We start from the raw sequence: 14,600 nt of genomic DNA, 5'->3' as shown, positions 1-14,600 counted from the left end.
GTTTTTGCTAATGCTAGGGATCAACACTTGTACTTAGAAGTGCCCACTTATGATCAGATCATGTTAATGGATGCTGTTAATGATGCTTGTAATGTCTTCTGAGGTTAGCATCATGCATCGCCAGATTTTAGTGTGTGCGTGTTTTCAATCCATGTGGGACTCGACAGTTAGTCTGTAATAAAGACAAACTGCATTGTTGAGTGTGGTGTTAGCTTAGCATTTAGCCCTTTTTGGGTTTGTAGCTTTATGCGGACCTTTAACACTCTGGAAACATATTTTCTAACTGTGCTTAATGAACCTACTGTGGCAGAGCTCTCTTAAGCAGAATCAGCTCACCCCTTCTGCTTAAATTACACGTTGGACACTCCTTGACAAGTGGCGTAGTCTGATCTATCTTTAGTGCTGCCCGCGGGAGAAATGTTACCTAACTCTACACACTCCTCAGACTTTTGCAGGCCAAAGAAAAAAAACACTCGACAATTTAAGCTCCTATTGATTATGGCACTTCAGTAATGGCCTTCTTTAATTGCCAGTTTTGCAGTGTGAATGCGAAAAGACTGACGCCATTTATCTTAAAAAAGACATAAATATTTTATTGAAGGTCTGAGATTATCTTGGTTGAGGTGTACGTTAAAAGGTTTAACTGGGGGGCAATGCGCGGCCACAAAGACGCACAAGCAACCAAGCAGCTGTACAATAATACGCCCTGCACCATGCTGGTTGGTGGAGAGTGCTGCTTGTTTGTGTGGCTCCCACCTGTCTCTGCACACAGCTGCTGCACCCAAACTTTTCTGGTCTAGTTATAGCACAAAGTTTCTTTGTCCGCTTCAATCTTGTCATAAATAAAGATAAGGTAAAAATAAAATACCTTAATTTGTGGTTTAAGGGTCGGTGTTAGGGTCAAAGTGGCAGAGATACTGGTGTTTTTTGTCTGACGTTCTATATTAAAGGGAATTTTATCAATATTTGGTTTAAATTGCTTTAAATTAAATTAAATTAAATTAATTTAAAGATGCTTCAGTGGCTTTGAGAAGTTTCATAGTCGTCTTTCACTTTCTTTTTAACTATTTTATTTAGAGTTACTAACTACGCCATCACAAAATAATAATAATAATAATAATCAGTAGTTGTGACCCTAGTATCTATGATGGTAAAAGCGACTACATAAAAAATAACCACTAGTTGTAACACTAGTATCTATGATAGTAAAAGTGACTACATAAAAAATAACCACTATTTGTAACACTAGTATCTATGATAGTAAAAGTGACTACATAAAATAATAACCAGTAGTTGTAACCCTAGTATCTATGATGGTAAAAGTGACTACATAAAATAATAACCAGCAGTTGTAACCCTAGTATCCGTGATGGTAAAAGTGACTACATAAAATAATAACCAGTAGTTGTAACCCTAGTATATATGATGGTAAAAGTGACTACATAAAATAATAACCAGTAGTTGTAACCCTAGTATATATGATAGTAAAAATGACTACATAAACAAATAACCAGTAGTTGTAACCCTAGTATCTATGATAGTATTGTTCCAAAACCTGTATGTACCTTTCAGCGTTAATAGCGCCTTAATTCTTCCAGATTATCTGAATCTTTTGACGATGTTATGGACTGTAGATTATGAAATCCATGAATTCCTTACAACTCTACATTGACCCGTTGAACTAGTTATTCACAAAGTGGTGCAACCTCGCCCCATCCTTGCTTGTGAACGCCTGAGCCTTTCGGGGAGGCTCCTTTTACGCCCAATCATGACGCTCACCTGTTTCCGATTAACCTGTTCAACTATGAGATGTTTCATTTTTGAGCGTTCCTCAGCTTTCCCAGTCTTTTGTTGCTCCCGTCCCAGCTTTGAATATAGGTTAAAAAGGAAATTCTGTTTTTATTTCTTTGTAAACAGAGTTTGTAGATGGCTAACTGTTCTGATTGCAGAGGTAGATGGCTAAAAAAATCAGTGTATATGCAAGTAAAAGACTAAATCAGTGACATTAAGTGGCAAAAAAATGTAAATCAATAAAAACAAATTAAACGAATACGCAAATGTGAGATAGTACATACTGTATTATTGAATATGACTGTGACTGCTCTAAATAACCTTCCAGTCATACTTTCAGCTGGAGATGAGCTATTTGAGGGCTTTGACAGCATTGTCTCTGCTGTTCACCGACCACATGACATTCTGGGAGCTGAATCATGGTGGCATATCCCCGGCCGGAGCAGCCAGTTGCTTCTTTCAGTCTATGGCAGCAGCTGCTCGAGCCTGCCAGGCCTGTGATTCGGCCCAGTCAGATTCCACTGGAGATGAAGCAGGCATGGGGAAGAGGGAGCTATATTTAGAGTGGGGCAGGATTAAATTGCAGGGTCTTCACACCGGGAACCTTTTCTCTGCTCTGCCTTTTCCAGCCAGGACTGACTGCCAAAAGGACCTGTGGCCACGGTCTCCTTCCTCCCTCCACAGACCCTCTTGTTCACCTCGTTTCCCGTCCTGACACGCCATGGACCCCAACGCCATCAAGGAGGAGCTGCGCCTGTTTCAGAGCACCCTGCTCCAGGACGGCCTCAAGGAGCTGCTGAATGAGAACAAATTTGTGGACTGCACCCTGAAGGTAGGTGACCGCAGCTTCCCCTGCCACCGGCTGATCATGGCCGCCTGCAGCCCTTACTTCAGGGAGATCTTCTTCACCGAGGACGGGAAGGAGGTGGAGAACACCAAAGAGGTGGTCCTGGATGACGTTAACCCTTCCATCTTGGACATGATCATCCAGTACCTCTACTCAGCTGAGATTGACCTCACTGATGACAACGTTCAGGATATAATTGCTGTGGCGAACAGGTTCCAGATCCCTTCCGTCTTTACGGTGTGCGTCAACTACCTTCAGAAGAAGCTGTCCCTAGGAAACTGTTTGGCAATTTTCAGGATGGGCCTGGTGCTCAGCTGTCCCAGGCTTGCCGTGGCTGCACGCAACTACATTGCTGACCGCTTTGAGCTCCTTTACAAGGAAGAGGAGTTCCTCAAGCTCGCAGCCCACGAACTCTTCGCCGTCATCGGTGGAGACTCGCTGAACGTGGAGCGAGAGGAGCTGGTGTTTGAGGCGGTCATGTCCTGGGTGCGCCACGACAAGGAGCGCATCAAGGTCCTGAAGGATGCTTTCAACTGCATCCGCTTCCGCCTGCTGCCGGAGAAGTATTTCAAAGACAGAGTGGAGACCGATGAGATCATCAAGGCCGACCCAGAGCTTCAGAAGACGATCCAGGTTATCAGGGATGCCTTCAAGGGGAAACTTCCAGAGAAACCCAAGATGAAGGAGGGGGAGGAAGGGGCCGACACGGAAGGAGGAGAGGAAACTGACAGCCCATTCCCTGGGTTCCTGAATGACAACCGCAGACATGGCATGTACACACGCGACTTCATCGTCATGATCAACGACACGGCGGCGGTGGCGTACGACGTCATCGAGAACGAGTGCTTCCTGGCGGCCATGTCGGAGCAGGTGCCACGAAACCACGTCAGCCTGGCGTCGCAGAGGAACCAGCTCTACATCATCGGAGGCCTGTTTGTGGATGAGGAAAACAAGAATATGCCTCTGCAATGCTACTTCTTTTTGGTGAGCAGTTTATTTGTTATTAGAAAGCGTCTAAAATGAATTGCCTAAGGGGAAGGTTTGACATTTCCTGAAATATCCGGTTTCCTGTTGAGACGAAACAATCAATATCATGTCTGTATGTTAAATATGAAGCTATGAAACGGATAGCTTAGCTTAGCTTAGCTTAGCATCAAGACTGGAAACAGGTTCAACAAGATATAAAGTGTATAAGGTGCAATAAAACATGCAAGCTAGCCATCTCCTGGCTGTAGTTTCATATTTAATGGACAGAAATTTTCTCAACTTCCTCAGGACAAATGTATTTCCTGCCATGCCTAGTTTGTGTTACACATGGATTTGTGAAAATAAATGCACTAAACATTAGCTCATGGAGTCTTACAGCTCATCTAAACCCTTTCTGACCTTAATTTGAATGCCTTGGTGGAGCTCGAACCACAAATAGAAGTGACAAGTGAGATAAGACAAAGGCCTATCCACAGTTCTTCTCCGATCAATTGACGTATTACATTCCCCAGGTTGCCCATCTGGTCTAAGTGATACAGACACTAAAGGACGTGATAAAGGTCTTGAATACCTCCATTTTACAGCATAATCAATATGTGGATATCAGGCAGAAAGAGATTTATGAGGAGGTAAAGACAAAGAGCTAATGTGTGCAAAGAGGGTTCTTTCTCCACTGTTAATGTACTGTTTTTTCCCCCCTCCTCAGCTCGATCCGCTCACATCCGAATGGGTCGCCCTCCCGCCCATGCCCTCCCCGAGGTGCCTCTTCAACATCGGAGAGAGCGAGAACCTGCTGTTCGCCGTGGCCGGCAAGGACCTCCAGACAAACGAGTCGCTGGACACCGTGATGTGCTATGATGTCGAGTCAGTGGTATCATTTCTTCTCTTCCCTCGCTCTTTTTTTTTTTTGGTTCTCACCCTTGTCTTTCACACTTTTGTGACTATTCCAGGTGATAATTAACTCCAGGAAATTAACTAAATAGATTTCTTTGAAAATGCAAATGAGCGAGTGAAGTGACACATGGGATTTAAACTTAATTAATCACATTTAGAGGTTACATCACATCCTTAATCTTCCTGTTTGGGCGGTGTGTTTTCTATTATTTGTTGGACTTTTATAGGATTTACTACACAATACCAGAGCAAAGCGGCAGTAACAACAAACTTAACTAAACTCCTCTTGTTTAAAACTGTCACATTCCTCAGGAAGATGAAGTGGAGTGAGACCAAGAAGCTTCCTCTAAAGATCCACGGGCATGCTGTTATCTCCCACAAAGGACTGGTCTACTGCATTGGAGGAAAGACAGATGACAAGTGAGCAAAAAGATCCTCTCTCTTTCTCTCTCTGCGAGTTGCAGCTGTTTGCGGTCCATCATCCCGCCGGGGCCTGCGAGGCCGCACGGCACGTCACCGGCAACAATTGCTGTGCTAGAGCCGAGAGCTGTCTCGTATTCTGCAACAATGATGAATGCTGCAGCTCCTGTTACAGGCAGCATTGAACACAAGACGGGCGCTGTGTTCTCCAATAGATATCCAGTGCACGCTACAATTGCTTCACAAGAAGATAGAAAAAAAAAAGGAGGATCTATAAAACTCACTTCAATGGTGCAGCTAATAATAGGCCAATCAGTCAAGTCAGTGATTTCAGCTGTCACAGGAACACTTGGCTTGTCATCAACAGGAAACAGGTGTGCTTCTCCTGTTCTGAATCTAAACTGGGGTGGAAAAACAGAAGGTGCGAACGCTATCAACCGAGAGACAACCAATCATCTGAGCTGACGATTAACAATCAGCAGGAAAACAGCCTTAAAAAAAAAAGAAAAAAAGATGCTCAGACTAATAATATTGCTCTTTCCTAGAGTTAAAGACTTGTGAGAGGGCTTTTAGAATAAATCAAAATCTGAGCAGCACGGGCAGAGACATGCTTAAATTTTTAAGTTATGAGTCAAGCTCCGAAAATAGCTCATTCTGCATTCCCTGCACACTTCTCAGTTGTTTTCATTAGATCCTTCCTTCCTTCCTTGCTAAAGTTGCGCGTCTGTCAAACATCACTCAGCCGGTGATAGGATTCACAGTTTCGAAAATATCTCGTTTCATTCAATCTTTCCCCTAGGCTGTACGTTTTAGTTTGAACGGGGCGTTTTTACCCTCTCGCTTTAAATAAAAGTGCAAATAAAAAGCGACCGCCTTTAATCTGATTTGTTAATATTCTCGCCGAGCTAGCCCCCCACCCCCATTTGAGCTACAGAGGGTAAAAATAGGTGTGGTGACCCTTTAAGAACCCCTAAAATGCAGAAAATGATTGAAACAGTAAAAGCGCGTATGACTTTCTTGTCCACTAGGGGTGCTATTGAGAAGACATTTTTATATTTTAATATTTATCTACCAATAACATTAAGTTTTCATTATCATTCACTAGCACATGGCCTTTAATGCCAAATCAGTGTTGTGAAGAAGCAAACAAAGCAATCCTTTGCGAATGAGTCTTAATAATTCCACCGTCCCCTCATGACACTAAATATCTCGTTCCTTCCTGCCATCCCCTCACAGCAAGGCCCTCAACAAGATGTTCGCGTACAACCACAAGCAGTGCGAGTGGAGGGAGATGGCGGCCATGAAGACGCCCCGGGCCATGTACGGCGCCGTCGTCCACAACGGCAAGATCGTCGTGGCCGGTGGAGTCAACGAGGAGGGCCTCACCGCCACGTGTGAAGCTTATGACTTTGCGGCAAACAAGTATGAATCTCTGTGAAATCATATTTTGGCATTATCATATCAGACCTATGTGGGTCAGGGCGTGCTATATTACATAAAAAGTGGTTCATAATGGCACCTTCCCCGTTGACTGTGTCACTGATGAGCTTATGATTAATTGTATAATATCCCACACCCAACTGGCTTCCAGCTAACTAGCTCCTGTTATCTAACAGGTTTAGCTGGCTGCTTACAATAGCGATATTGAATAATAATCCTCATAGCTAGCCAGCTACATTGATGGCACCTTGTGGAGCTTGCTAAAAAAACAAAAAGATGACTCTTAATGTGTGCCGCTAGATTTTTAACACTGAATTATTGGAAATAGGTGTCAGATTTTGTCAGATGTTTTTTGTTTGCTAGCTTAAGGTGAATTAAAAATGTCATAGGCTTTTTATTGTATAGAATTTCACTGTTTAATCATTTGGGCTTCCGTGCCCCACATCTCAGCTACCCTGAAGAAGGAGAGCTCAGTCTTACGCCTGACCTTTTCCCTTAATGTTGAATCTCCTCAGGTGGGAGCCCTTCGCAGAGTTTCCTCAGGAGAGGAGCTCCGTCAACCTGGTGAGCAGCGGCGGCTCCCTGTACGCCGTGGGTGGCTTCGCTATGGTTCAGATGGAGAACAAGGAGGTGGCTCCCACAGAGGTCACGGACGTTTGGCAGTAAGTCTTAGCTTAAAGTGGTGTGAGGCTCATTCTCTTGGTAGCATGGACACACAATGCGTCCTGGCTGACATTAAAGACCACCTACTCAGCCGGAGTGCTCTTGAGTCAGAGTTGTCCTCATTCATTCAATAAAAAACACGCATCCGCTGTTATAAATTATCACCAGATACGGGAAAAATTGATGTCTGTTCATTGGTAATGAGAGATTTTTAAAATATTCTGTCCTTTTTAGCTGTTACCTAACTAATAAATACGTGTAAATTAGAATCAGAGAGTATACAGGCTTTACAGCTTGTTCCAAAATATGTATCGACACCCCAAGCCATGACGCACACACAACAAACAGCTGCCTATGGCTCTGATACAGCAGTAGGGATCCTTTAGAAATAAACAGCTGTTTAAAACTGTATCTCAAGTGCTTGCATGTGTAAATATAGTTTAATGCCAGGTGTGAACATAGCCCAGGTCGTTAATGTTAACGCAAAGTCTGACAACGCCTTAGAGGGGTTTCTTTTGTTGTTGTTTGCCATTGTGTTTGTTCAGAGATGTGACACTATACCCTTGTTCTTGTTAGGTATGAGGACGATAAGAAGCAGTGGAGCGGCATGCTGAGGGAGATGCGTTACGCTGCCGGCTCCTCCTGTGTGTCTATCCGCCTCAATGCTGCCAGGATGCCCAAACTGTAGACAGAACCATTTTCTTTCTTTCTTTCTTTCTTTCTTAACACCCTCCCCTGACACCTCCCCCCTTCCTACCCCCCCCCCCCCCAGCGAGATGCCCCCGAGGCCCCTCATCGCCTCCACTTGGATTTCTGCGCGTCGAGTTGATCTTTGACATTAATTTCTCTCTGAACTCAGATGATTTTTATCTGCACGATAAACACTCGCTTCTGCCGCCGCTTCAAAGACTGCTTCAACAGTAATAAAAAATTTAAAAAAAAAACCCACACACACACACACACACATCACAGTTTAGACTGATCTCTAAAGCTCTGTTTACATCATTTCTAGCTCTTTTGTAAAATAAACATTTTTAAACTTCCGTATTTTTTTTTGCTGCTTTTGATTTCGGTGCGGTTTACTGGAAATGTGACATTGCAGAGGTATGTAGAGGGGAGCTCTTCCTGTACTCTCAGGTAAATAAGGAAGTGGAGCTGGGTTCATCAGAAGTAGCCTTGACACAGTAAACAAACTTTAAACTTGGGACAAAGGTCACATGACTGTCAACTTGTGGGCAATGTTACGGCCAAGAAATACACTCATGCACACGTGAGGTGGAGGAAATTACACCAGGTAGTAATCAGTGGTGCTGCAATCAGCAAGTAAATTTTGATTTAACGGGAATTTGTAGGTAAGATATTTGTGTTTAGTGATAGTTTAAGGACTAGGTCAAAATGTTTAATTGCGTGAATTTAAAACTGAAGATTGAGTGAGAAGATTAATTAAACTGTAATGTTGAAGAAAGAAAAGATGCAAGCAACCTGAGAAAGATTTAAATCTGATTTATTCCAAAAAAACAAAACGCAACAAAAGTGGTAAAATAAAATATGTGCAGATTTTCTGAGGGTGAAGGGAAAAAAAAACTGTCAATCTTTGTCTGTAAACGCTGAATTTCTGTCTTTTGTGTTTAAAATCACTCACAGTACCAGTTTTTTAAAGCTGCTTTAATCAGTATATTCCACACTGCAAAAACTGCTGCTGATTCCAAGATTGAAAATAAATTGGACGCTAGCGATGTTAGCTTGATTCAAGTTGGTGCGATTTGTTTCCAAAAACAAAACAAGAACATGCAAATTTGTCTTTTGTGTTTAAAATCAGAGCAAAGTTTATAGCTGCTTTCCAGAAACCAAAAACGTTAAAGGGGAATCACTATTTTTTTACAACCTGGACCTTATTTCTGGCATAAAATTCGATCGTTTACTCACCCACATATCCATATAGTGGAAGTGAATGGGGCACCGAAACACAGCCTCTAAATAACGCATTATCTGCCCCGAAACTTGTTCATTTCACCAATATTTTGTTATGATACGCTAGTGCTATTCCCTGTTGAGTCTGGAGTTACCCCTTATTATCATCATCTGGGGTCTGTAGATTGACCTACTAACCTCTGACCTGGATGATGTCATCTCTGAACGCTGCGCGCCCACGACGGTTGGTTTGTTTACCTGTCATTTGCTACTGCTAGTTTTTTGCAACATGGCTAAATATTTTTCCGATTCTGAGGTTGTGGAAGACGACTTTGTTTATGATGGACATCCTTACCGTTTTGAGCCAGAGTATACGGATGAGGCGCTCGTTGAAAGGACGATGCGGAACAGCTGGCCAAAGAACAACAAACCGCTGCACGTCCGCGAATAGATAACAGGTAACTCAAGGTGACTCAACGGGGAATAGCACTAGCGTATCATAACAAAATATTGCTGAAATGAACGAGTTTTGCGGCAGATAATGGGTTATTTAGAGGCTGCGTTTCGGTGCCCCAGTCACTCCCACTATATGGATATACTCAGTGCTCCACTGGAGCTAAATATCTTCGTAACTACTCCAAATTACAAAACAAATACTGTTGTTGGTTGAAACTGTCTTCAACCCAAATTTAATTCAAACCGAGCTCATATGTATCTTGCACAACACATACACAAGCTTTATTGTCAGCAATGAAATGTTTTTATTGGACCTACCTAGACAAATATTTGCCATTGACAACACTGACTCACCGTCGTTAGCTGACTTGCGTGCTTAGATGTGAAATAAATCTGTACATGAGGTGACATGTAATTTCGTGTAAGCTTCCTTATTACAGCTATTTACAGCTCTGTGGCACTGAGGTAATCACACACCCATTTGGAGAAGCAACAAAGACCAGCACAGAAGAGTTCAATTTATTGCAGCTCTAATGAATGCTTTACTGGACTGGCCTCCTCCCTTTTTCTCCTGCAAAATCACCTGAAACCTGATCCGCGCAAACTAACCGACCCTTGAGCTTTATCAACCCAAGCATGACACCAGGAAGTTGATGAACATGGCTGAGGGTGAAGCGCACAACTCTAGGAATTCACACAACGACACGCCGGAGTTTCCCTCTGGGTGTGGAAGACTGGGAAGGAGGAGTAGGAAACGAAACGAGGCAGGAATGGATGAGAAAACCATCTCTAAGCTGAGATAAGACACCAGCTTAGAGTGCACGCTGGCGAGGACGCTGCAACTACAGAGTGAGTCTGAAAATCTTCTTTTCTAACTTTGCAAGACTTTAGGCAGATATTGTATTTTTCCACAATGTGATTATTTCAATCACATACGAGGTTCCTGCCTTATAAAATCTGATTTACATGACGTGCAGATGACACCTCACACATCTCCTCACATTCCTAATGAGAGCAGATTGCACCGGCAGCATTATAGGAAGCTGCCATCCAGCCAAGATGCCATAGGCGCTATCGCATCCCGAGAAGCTTTCAGAAAGCAGAGGAAAGTAGATTGTGTTTGCTCCTTTCCCACTGAGTTTGCCTGATTGTTTGCTTCTTCCCCAGCCTGCTCACCTCTGGGTTTCCTCTCCTGCTCTCTTCTCCCTTCCTCCGGCGGTAATTGCAGCTGACAGCGAAATGACAGCTGAGGGAAGAGGAGTGATTATTTGCTGGTGGTGTACTGTATTTGCTCATACAGTACACGGGCGAATCAGTTTATTTATTCAGCTAAAAGCTTCTATTACATTTGATGATATTGAATCTGATCAAATATTTAACTGAGGATTTAGGGGCTATTGTGGTGGTGTTTCCAGCCGCAGCAGGCATCAAGCAATTGCTTTGTTTGAAGGAGGCGGAGGAGACCAAACCCAGAGCTAAAATAATTAAAATCTGTAATATAATCCAATTAATTTGTATAATATTAAAGACATGAATGTGCACCACATGCCTGGCATCAAACAAAGTGGACACACAGAAATGCTTAGTGGCTAAAGGAACAGTTACTTTCTTTCGATGACGTGGAGGAGACCAAAAATGGAGCTAAAAGGAAAGTCCAATAAATAAAGGGTTAGGATATGAACTTCATCTATTTCTGGTAGATTTGTAAAACTGTTCCTCATTCTCAGCAGGGCTCAGCTATGGCCAGCAACCTCTACTACGGAGAATATCACAACTGCACCGACGTGGACCGACTGGTGAAGCGCTACTACTTGCCTGTCGCCTACGGCATCATCTTCGTGGGGGGCGTGGTGGGGAACGTGATCTCCATCAGCATTTACGTGGCCAAGCTGCGACCCTGGAAGAGCAGCGGCATCATCATGGTCAACCTGGCGGCGACCGACCTCCTGTACGTCTTCAGCATGCCCTTTCTGGTCTACTACTATAGCAACGGGGACTCGTGGACGCTCGGTGACTTCATGTGCCGCTTCATGCGCTTCGGGTTTCATTTCAACCTCTATGGGAGCATCCTGTTCCTGACCTGCTTGGCGATTTTTCGCTTTGTGGTGGTGATCAAGCCGTTGTGGGCGCCGCAGGTGCAGCGGAAATTATGGGGCATTATTGCGTGCACGGCCGTCTGGGTCATTGCCGCAGCCGAGGTCACGCCTATGCTGACCATGATATCAATGGAAGTGCGGAACAACAAGACCTACTGCTTGGACTTTGCTAGCACCATACCCGTCAGCGACGTGCGTTGGTACGGCTGGCTGCTCACCGCGCTCGGGTATGTGCTCCCCCTGATAGTGGTGTTCATGTGTTACATTGGTATGGTGAAGCAGCTGACGAAAGGGCCCCCCGCGACCAGCCCCTGCCGGAAGCGGGCGCGGCGCATGACCGTGCTGATCCTCGTGGTGTTCGTCGTGTGCTTCCTGCCGTACCACATTTTGAGGGTGTTGAGGATAGAAACCCGATGGAATAACCAGACGTCGTGCCTGATGGAGCGCGGCGTGCACGCAGCGTATATTATCTCCAGGCCTCTGGCTGGATTCAACACGTTTTTTAACCTGGCCTTGTACACCCTTTCAGGTGATCAATTCAGGAGGGCCTTTATCAGCACTTTTTACCGGGAGACCTGGTTGATCAAAGCCAGGTCTTTGTTCACTGTGGCCACAGTCAGCAAAGCAGTCAGTGACATACCTGCTGCATGACTCCCTCCCCTCTCCCACTCCAGGTTTGTTTTAGACATTTACTGCCAACCCCTATGGTGTATAAATAAAAAAACAACTAAAGGTTAAAGCTGTAGTATTTGCGTGCAGACTTTTGTCCATGCTTCTAATTCTCTTACTGGAACTCCTGGGTATGTTTTACCTGAATAACAATGGATTCCTTTGTTCGCAGTCATCAATAGTTTCACTTTGTTGTCATACAAGGTGGCATTAAGTATTTGCATTTCTAAGCTCTTCCCTTTCCCCAAAGGAAACTCGAAGGTAACTGAACCTCTGCCACGCTTCTATTCTCGGTGACACTTTGATATTTCCTCCAGCTCCACCATTAGTTTAATATTTTTATTTTTTTTGCCTTTTAAATGAAATTTCTCTAGCTAGCGACTGTTAGCTAATGCTAATTCTGTAAACTATGACAGTGAACAATACGCACATTAGCTTACGTTTACAGTATTTTTCACATGCCATGTTAAATATTGCACCGGATCGTATCCTAACTGTGAATGAAACTTAATCCACGCACAACACTAGTTTTTATTACGCAAGCTAATTCATGTTAGCTTAGCATTATTTTGACAGGTTCAAAATCTGTAAGATGTTACGTCGTCACGTTTAATGAACTGTGTTAATTTGTACGTCTGTGTTAACTGAGTTGTACTCATGATGCAATTGTGAATTAATAAATTAAAGATTTTCGTAACAGAGAAGAGATTGTGCTGCTGTGTCTGACTCAGCCCGTCTACATCCTGACGGGTGAATCCCAGAGTCGACAAACTCCCCACATGAACTGAATCACCTCGATGACTGATCTGGTTTCAGCTCGGTTACTGTTAAAAAGTATGTGTTAAAACAAAACAGCAAGAGCAACAGAAACAAGGCTGTTTATTATCTCTATATTAAACTATAGGCTGTATAAAAAGTGGACGCCATGACATGACCCACATCCTCAATGGTAGTGGATGGGACTAAAACTAGTTCCAGTTTGTAAGTGAATTAATTGTGACTGCTTCCAGGCCTCAAGACCTACTTCCTCATTTGTCGGTGAGTGGGGAGTGGGTCATTAGCAGTGATGGCTGACACCTGGATTGATGTGATTGCTAACCTATATCTGTGTGCCTCTACTTTGGCTTATCTCGTGTCCTTCTATTCCAGCATTCACTCACTCAAACAAACAGAACAGCCATGCATGTTTGGTTTAAGTCAACACAATAAATATACTTTATTTAAGAGATTGTGATTCCTTTGAGCTGGGTTGTGACACAATGTCATCAACTAACTAGCTAAAACAACTCCAAAGTAAGCTCTCTGGGGGAAAACGTCAGCTACTTAGAAGTCAGAATCCGTAATTGGGCTCTAGATTTGTAATACGGCACCGCCTGTATCCCCTGAACATTATCCTCAGTTTGTCCAATAAGAGGAAGTGGAGACACGCCATCCATTTTTCCGACAGTCTACTTTTTGTTAAATGCATGGCTGTCTGAACAATGATAAAATACTGACTTTATATTGCACTTTTTTTTTTTTCCACCAAAGGTGCAATAAAATGATTTTACAGCCTGACAACACCTCCTCCAGATACTGATCTGATACATCATCAACTCTGAGGTATCAGGTACAGGAGTGCTTTGTGCACATGTGTTCACCATATGTGTGAGCTATCAAGGCAGGATGTGCTATACCCATCAAACACTGCCTGGACAAAAAAAAAAAAAAAAGTCGCCACCTGGATTTAATGAAGCAAATAGGTAAGAGGCTCCTATTGGATAATTACTGCATGGGTGATTATGTTTCAGCTGGCAACAAGTTATTTAACCCCAACTGATGTAATGAGTAGCTTCTCATTTCTTAAACAACCATGTCTGAAGAGACAAGCTGTGGTCACTGAAAAGATGTTAGTCTTTTTGAGAAGGGTCAAATCATTGGCATGCATCAAGCAGAGAAAACATCTAAGGAGATTGACGAAACTACTAAAACTGGGTTAGGAACTGTCCAACGTATTATTAAAAACTGGAAGGATAGTGGGGAAACATTGTCTTTGAGGAAGAAATGTGGTTGGAAAAAAATTGTTTGGTGAAATCAAACTGAAGAAAAACAACAGTAGAACTCAGGGCTATGTTTAATAGTGAAAGTAAGAACATTTCCACACGTACAATGTGAAGGGAACTCAAGGGACTGAACAGCTGTGTAGCCTTGAGAAAACCACTAATCATTGAGGCTAACTAGCTAGGGAGCATAAAGATTGGACTCTGGGGGCAATAGAAGAAGGTCATGTGGTCTGATGAGTCCAGATTTACCCTGTTCCAGTGATGGGGGCATCAGGGTAAGAAGAGAGGCAGATGAAGTGATGCACCCATCATGCCTAGTGTCTACTGCACAAGCCTGTGGGGGCAGTGCTATGATCTGGGGTTGCTGCAGTTGCTCAGGTCTAG

The 14,600-nt window shown here is 43.4% G+C and overlaps 2 protein-coding genes across 2 annotated transcripts; both read left to right on the top strand.

Annotated features, from left to right (window-relative positions):
• Positions 1-890: 890 nt before the first annotated feature.
• On the top strand, positions 891-8,900 carry LOC311509305 (kelch-like protein 41b). Its single transcript, XM_084574442.1, has 6 exons — positions 891-3,622; positions 4,332-4,489; positions 4,832-4,939; positions 6,176-6,361; positions 6,895-7,041; positions 7,619-8,900. Exons 1-6 carry the CDS (start codon positions 2,513-2,515, stop codon positions 7,728-7,730), a joined length of 1,821 nt encoding a protein of 606 aa, XP_084430568.1. The 5' UTR covers positions 891-2,512; the 3' UTR covers positions 7,731-8,900.
• An 89-nt stretch (positions 8,901-8,989) lies between these two features.
• LOC311509608 (2-oxoglutarate receptor 1-like) lies at positions 8,990-12,799 on the top strand. Its single transcript, XM_084574838.1, has 2 exons — positions 8,990-10,258; positions 11,137-12,799. Exon 2 carries the CDS (start codon positions 11,149-11,151, stop codon positions 12,154-12,156), a length of 1,008 nt encoding a protein of 335 aa, XP_084430964.1. The 5' UTR covers positions 8,990-10,258; positions 11,137-11,148; the 3' UTR covers positions 12,157-12,799.
• The last annotated feature ends 1,801 nt before the right edge of the window (positions 12,800-14,600 follow it).

Source organism: Chelon labrosus (assembly GCF_963514085.1).
Source record: "Chelon labrosus genome assembly, chromosome: 24".
NCBI lineage: Eukaryota > Metazoa > Chordata > Actinopteri > Mugiliformes > Mugilidae > Chelon > Chelon labrosus.
The sequence above is the reverse complement of the archived record's forward strand: the minus strand, read 5'-3'. Positions and strand labels throughout refer to the sequence as shown.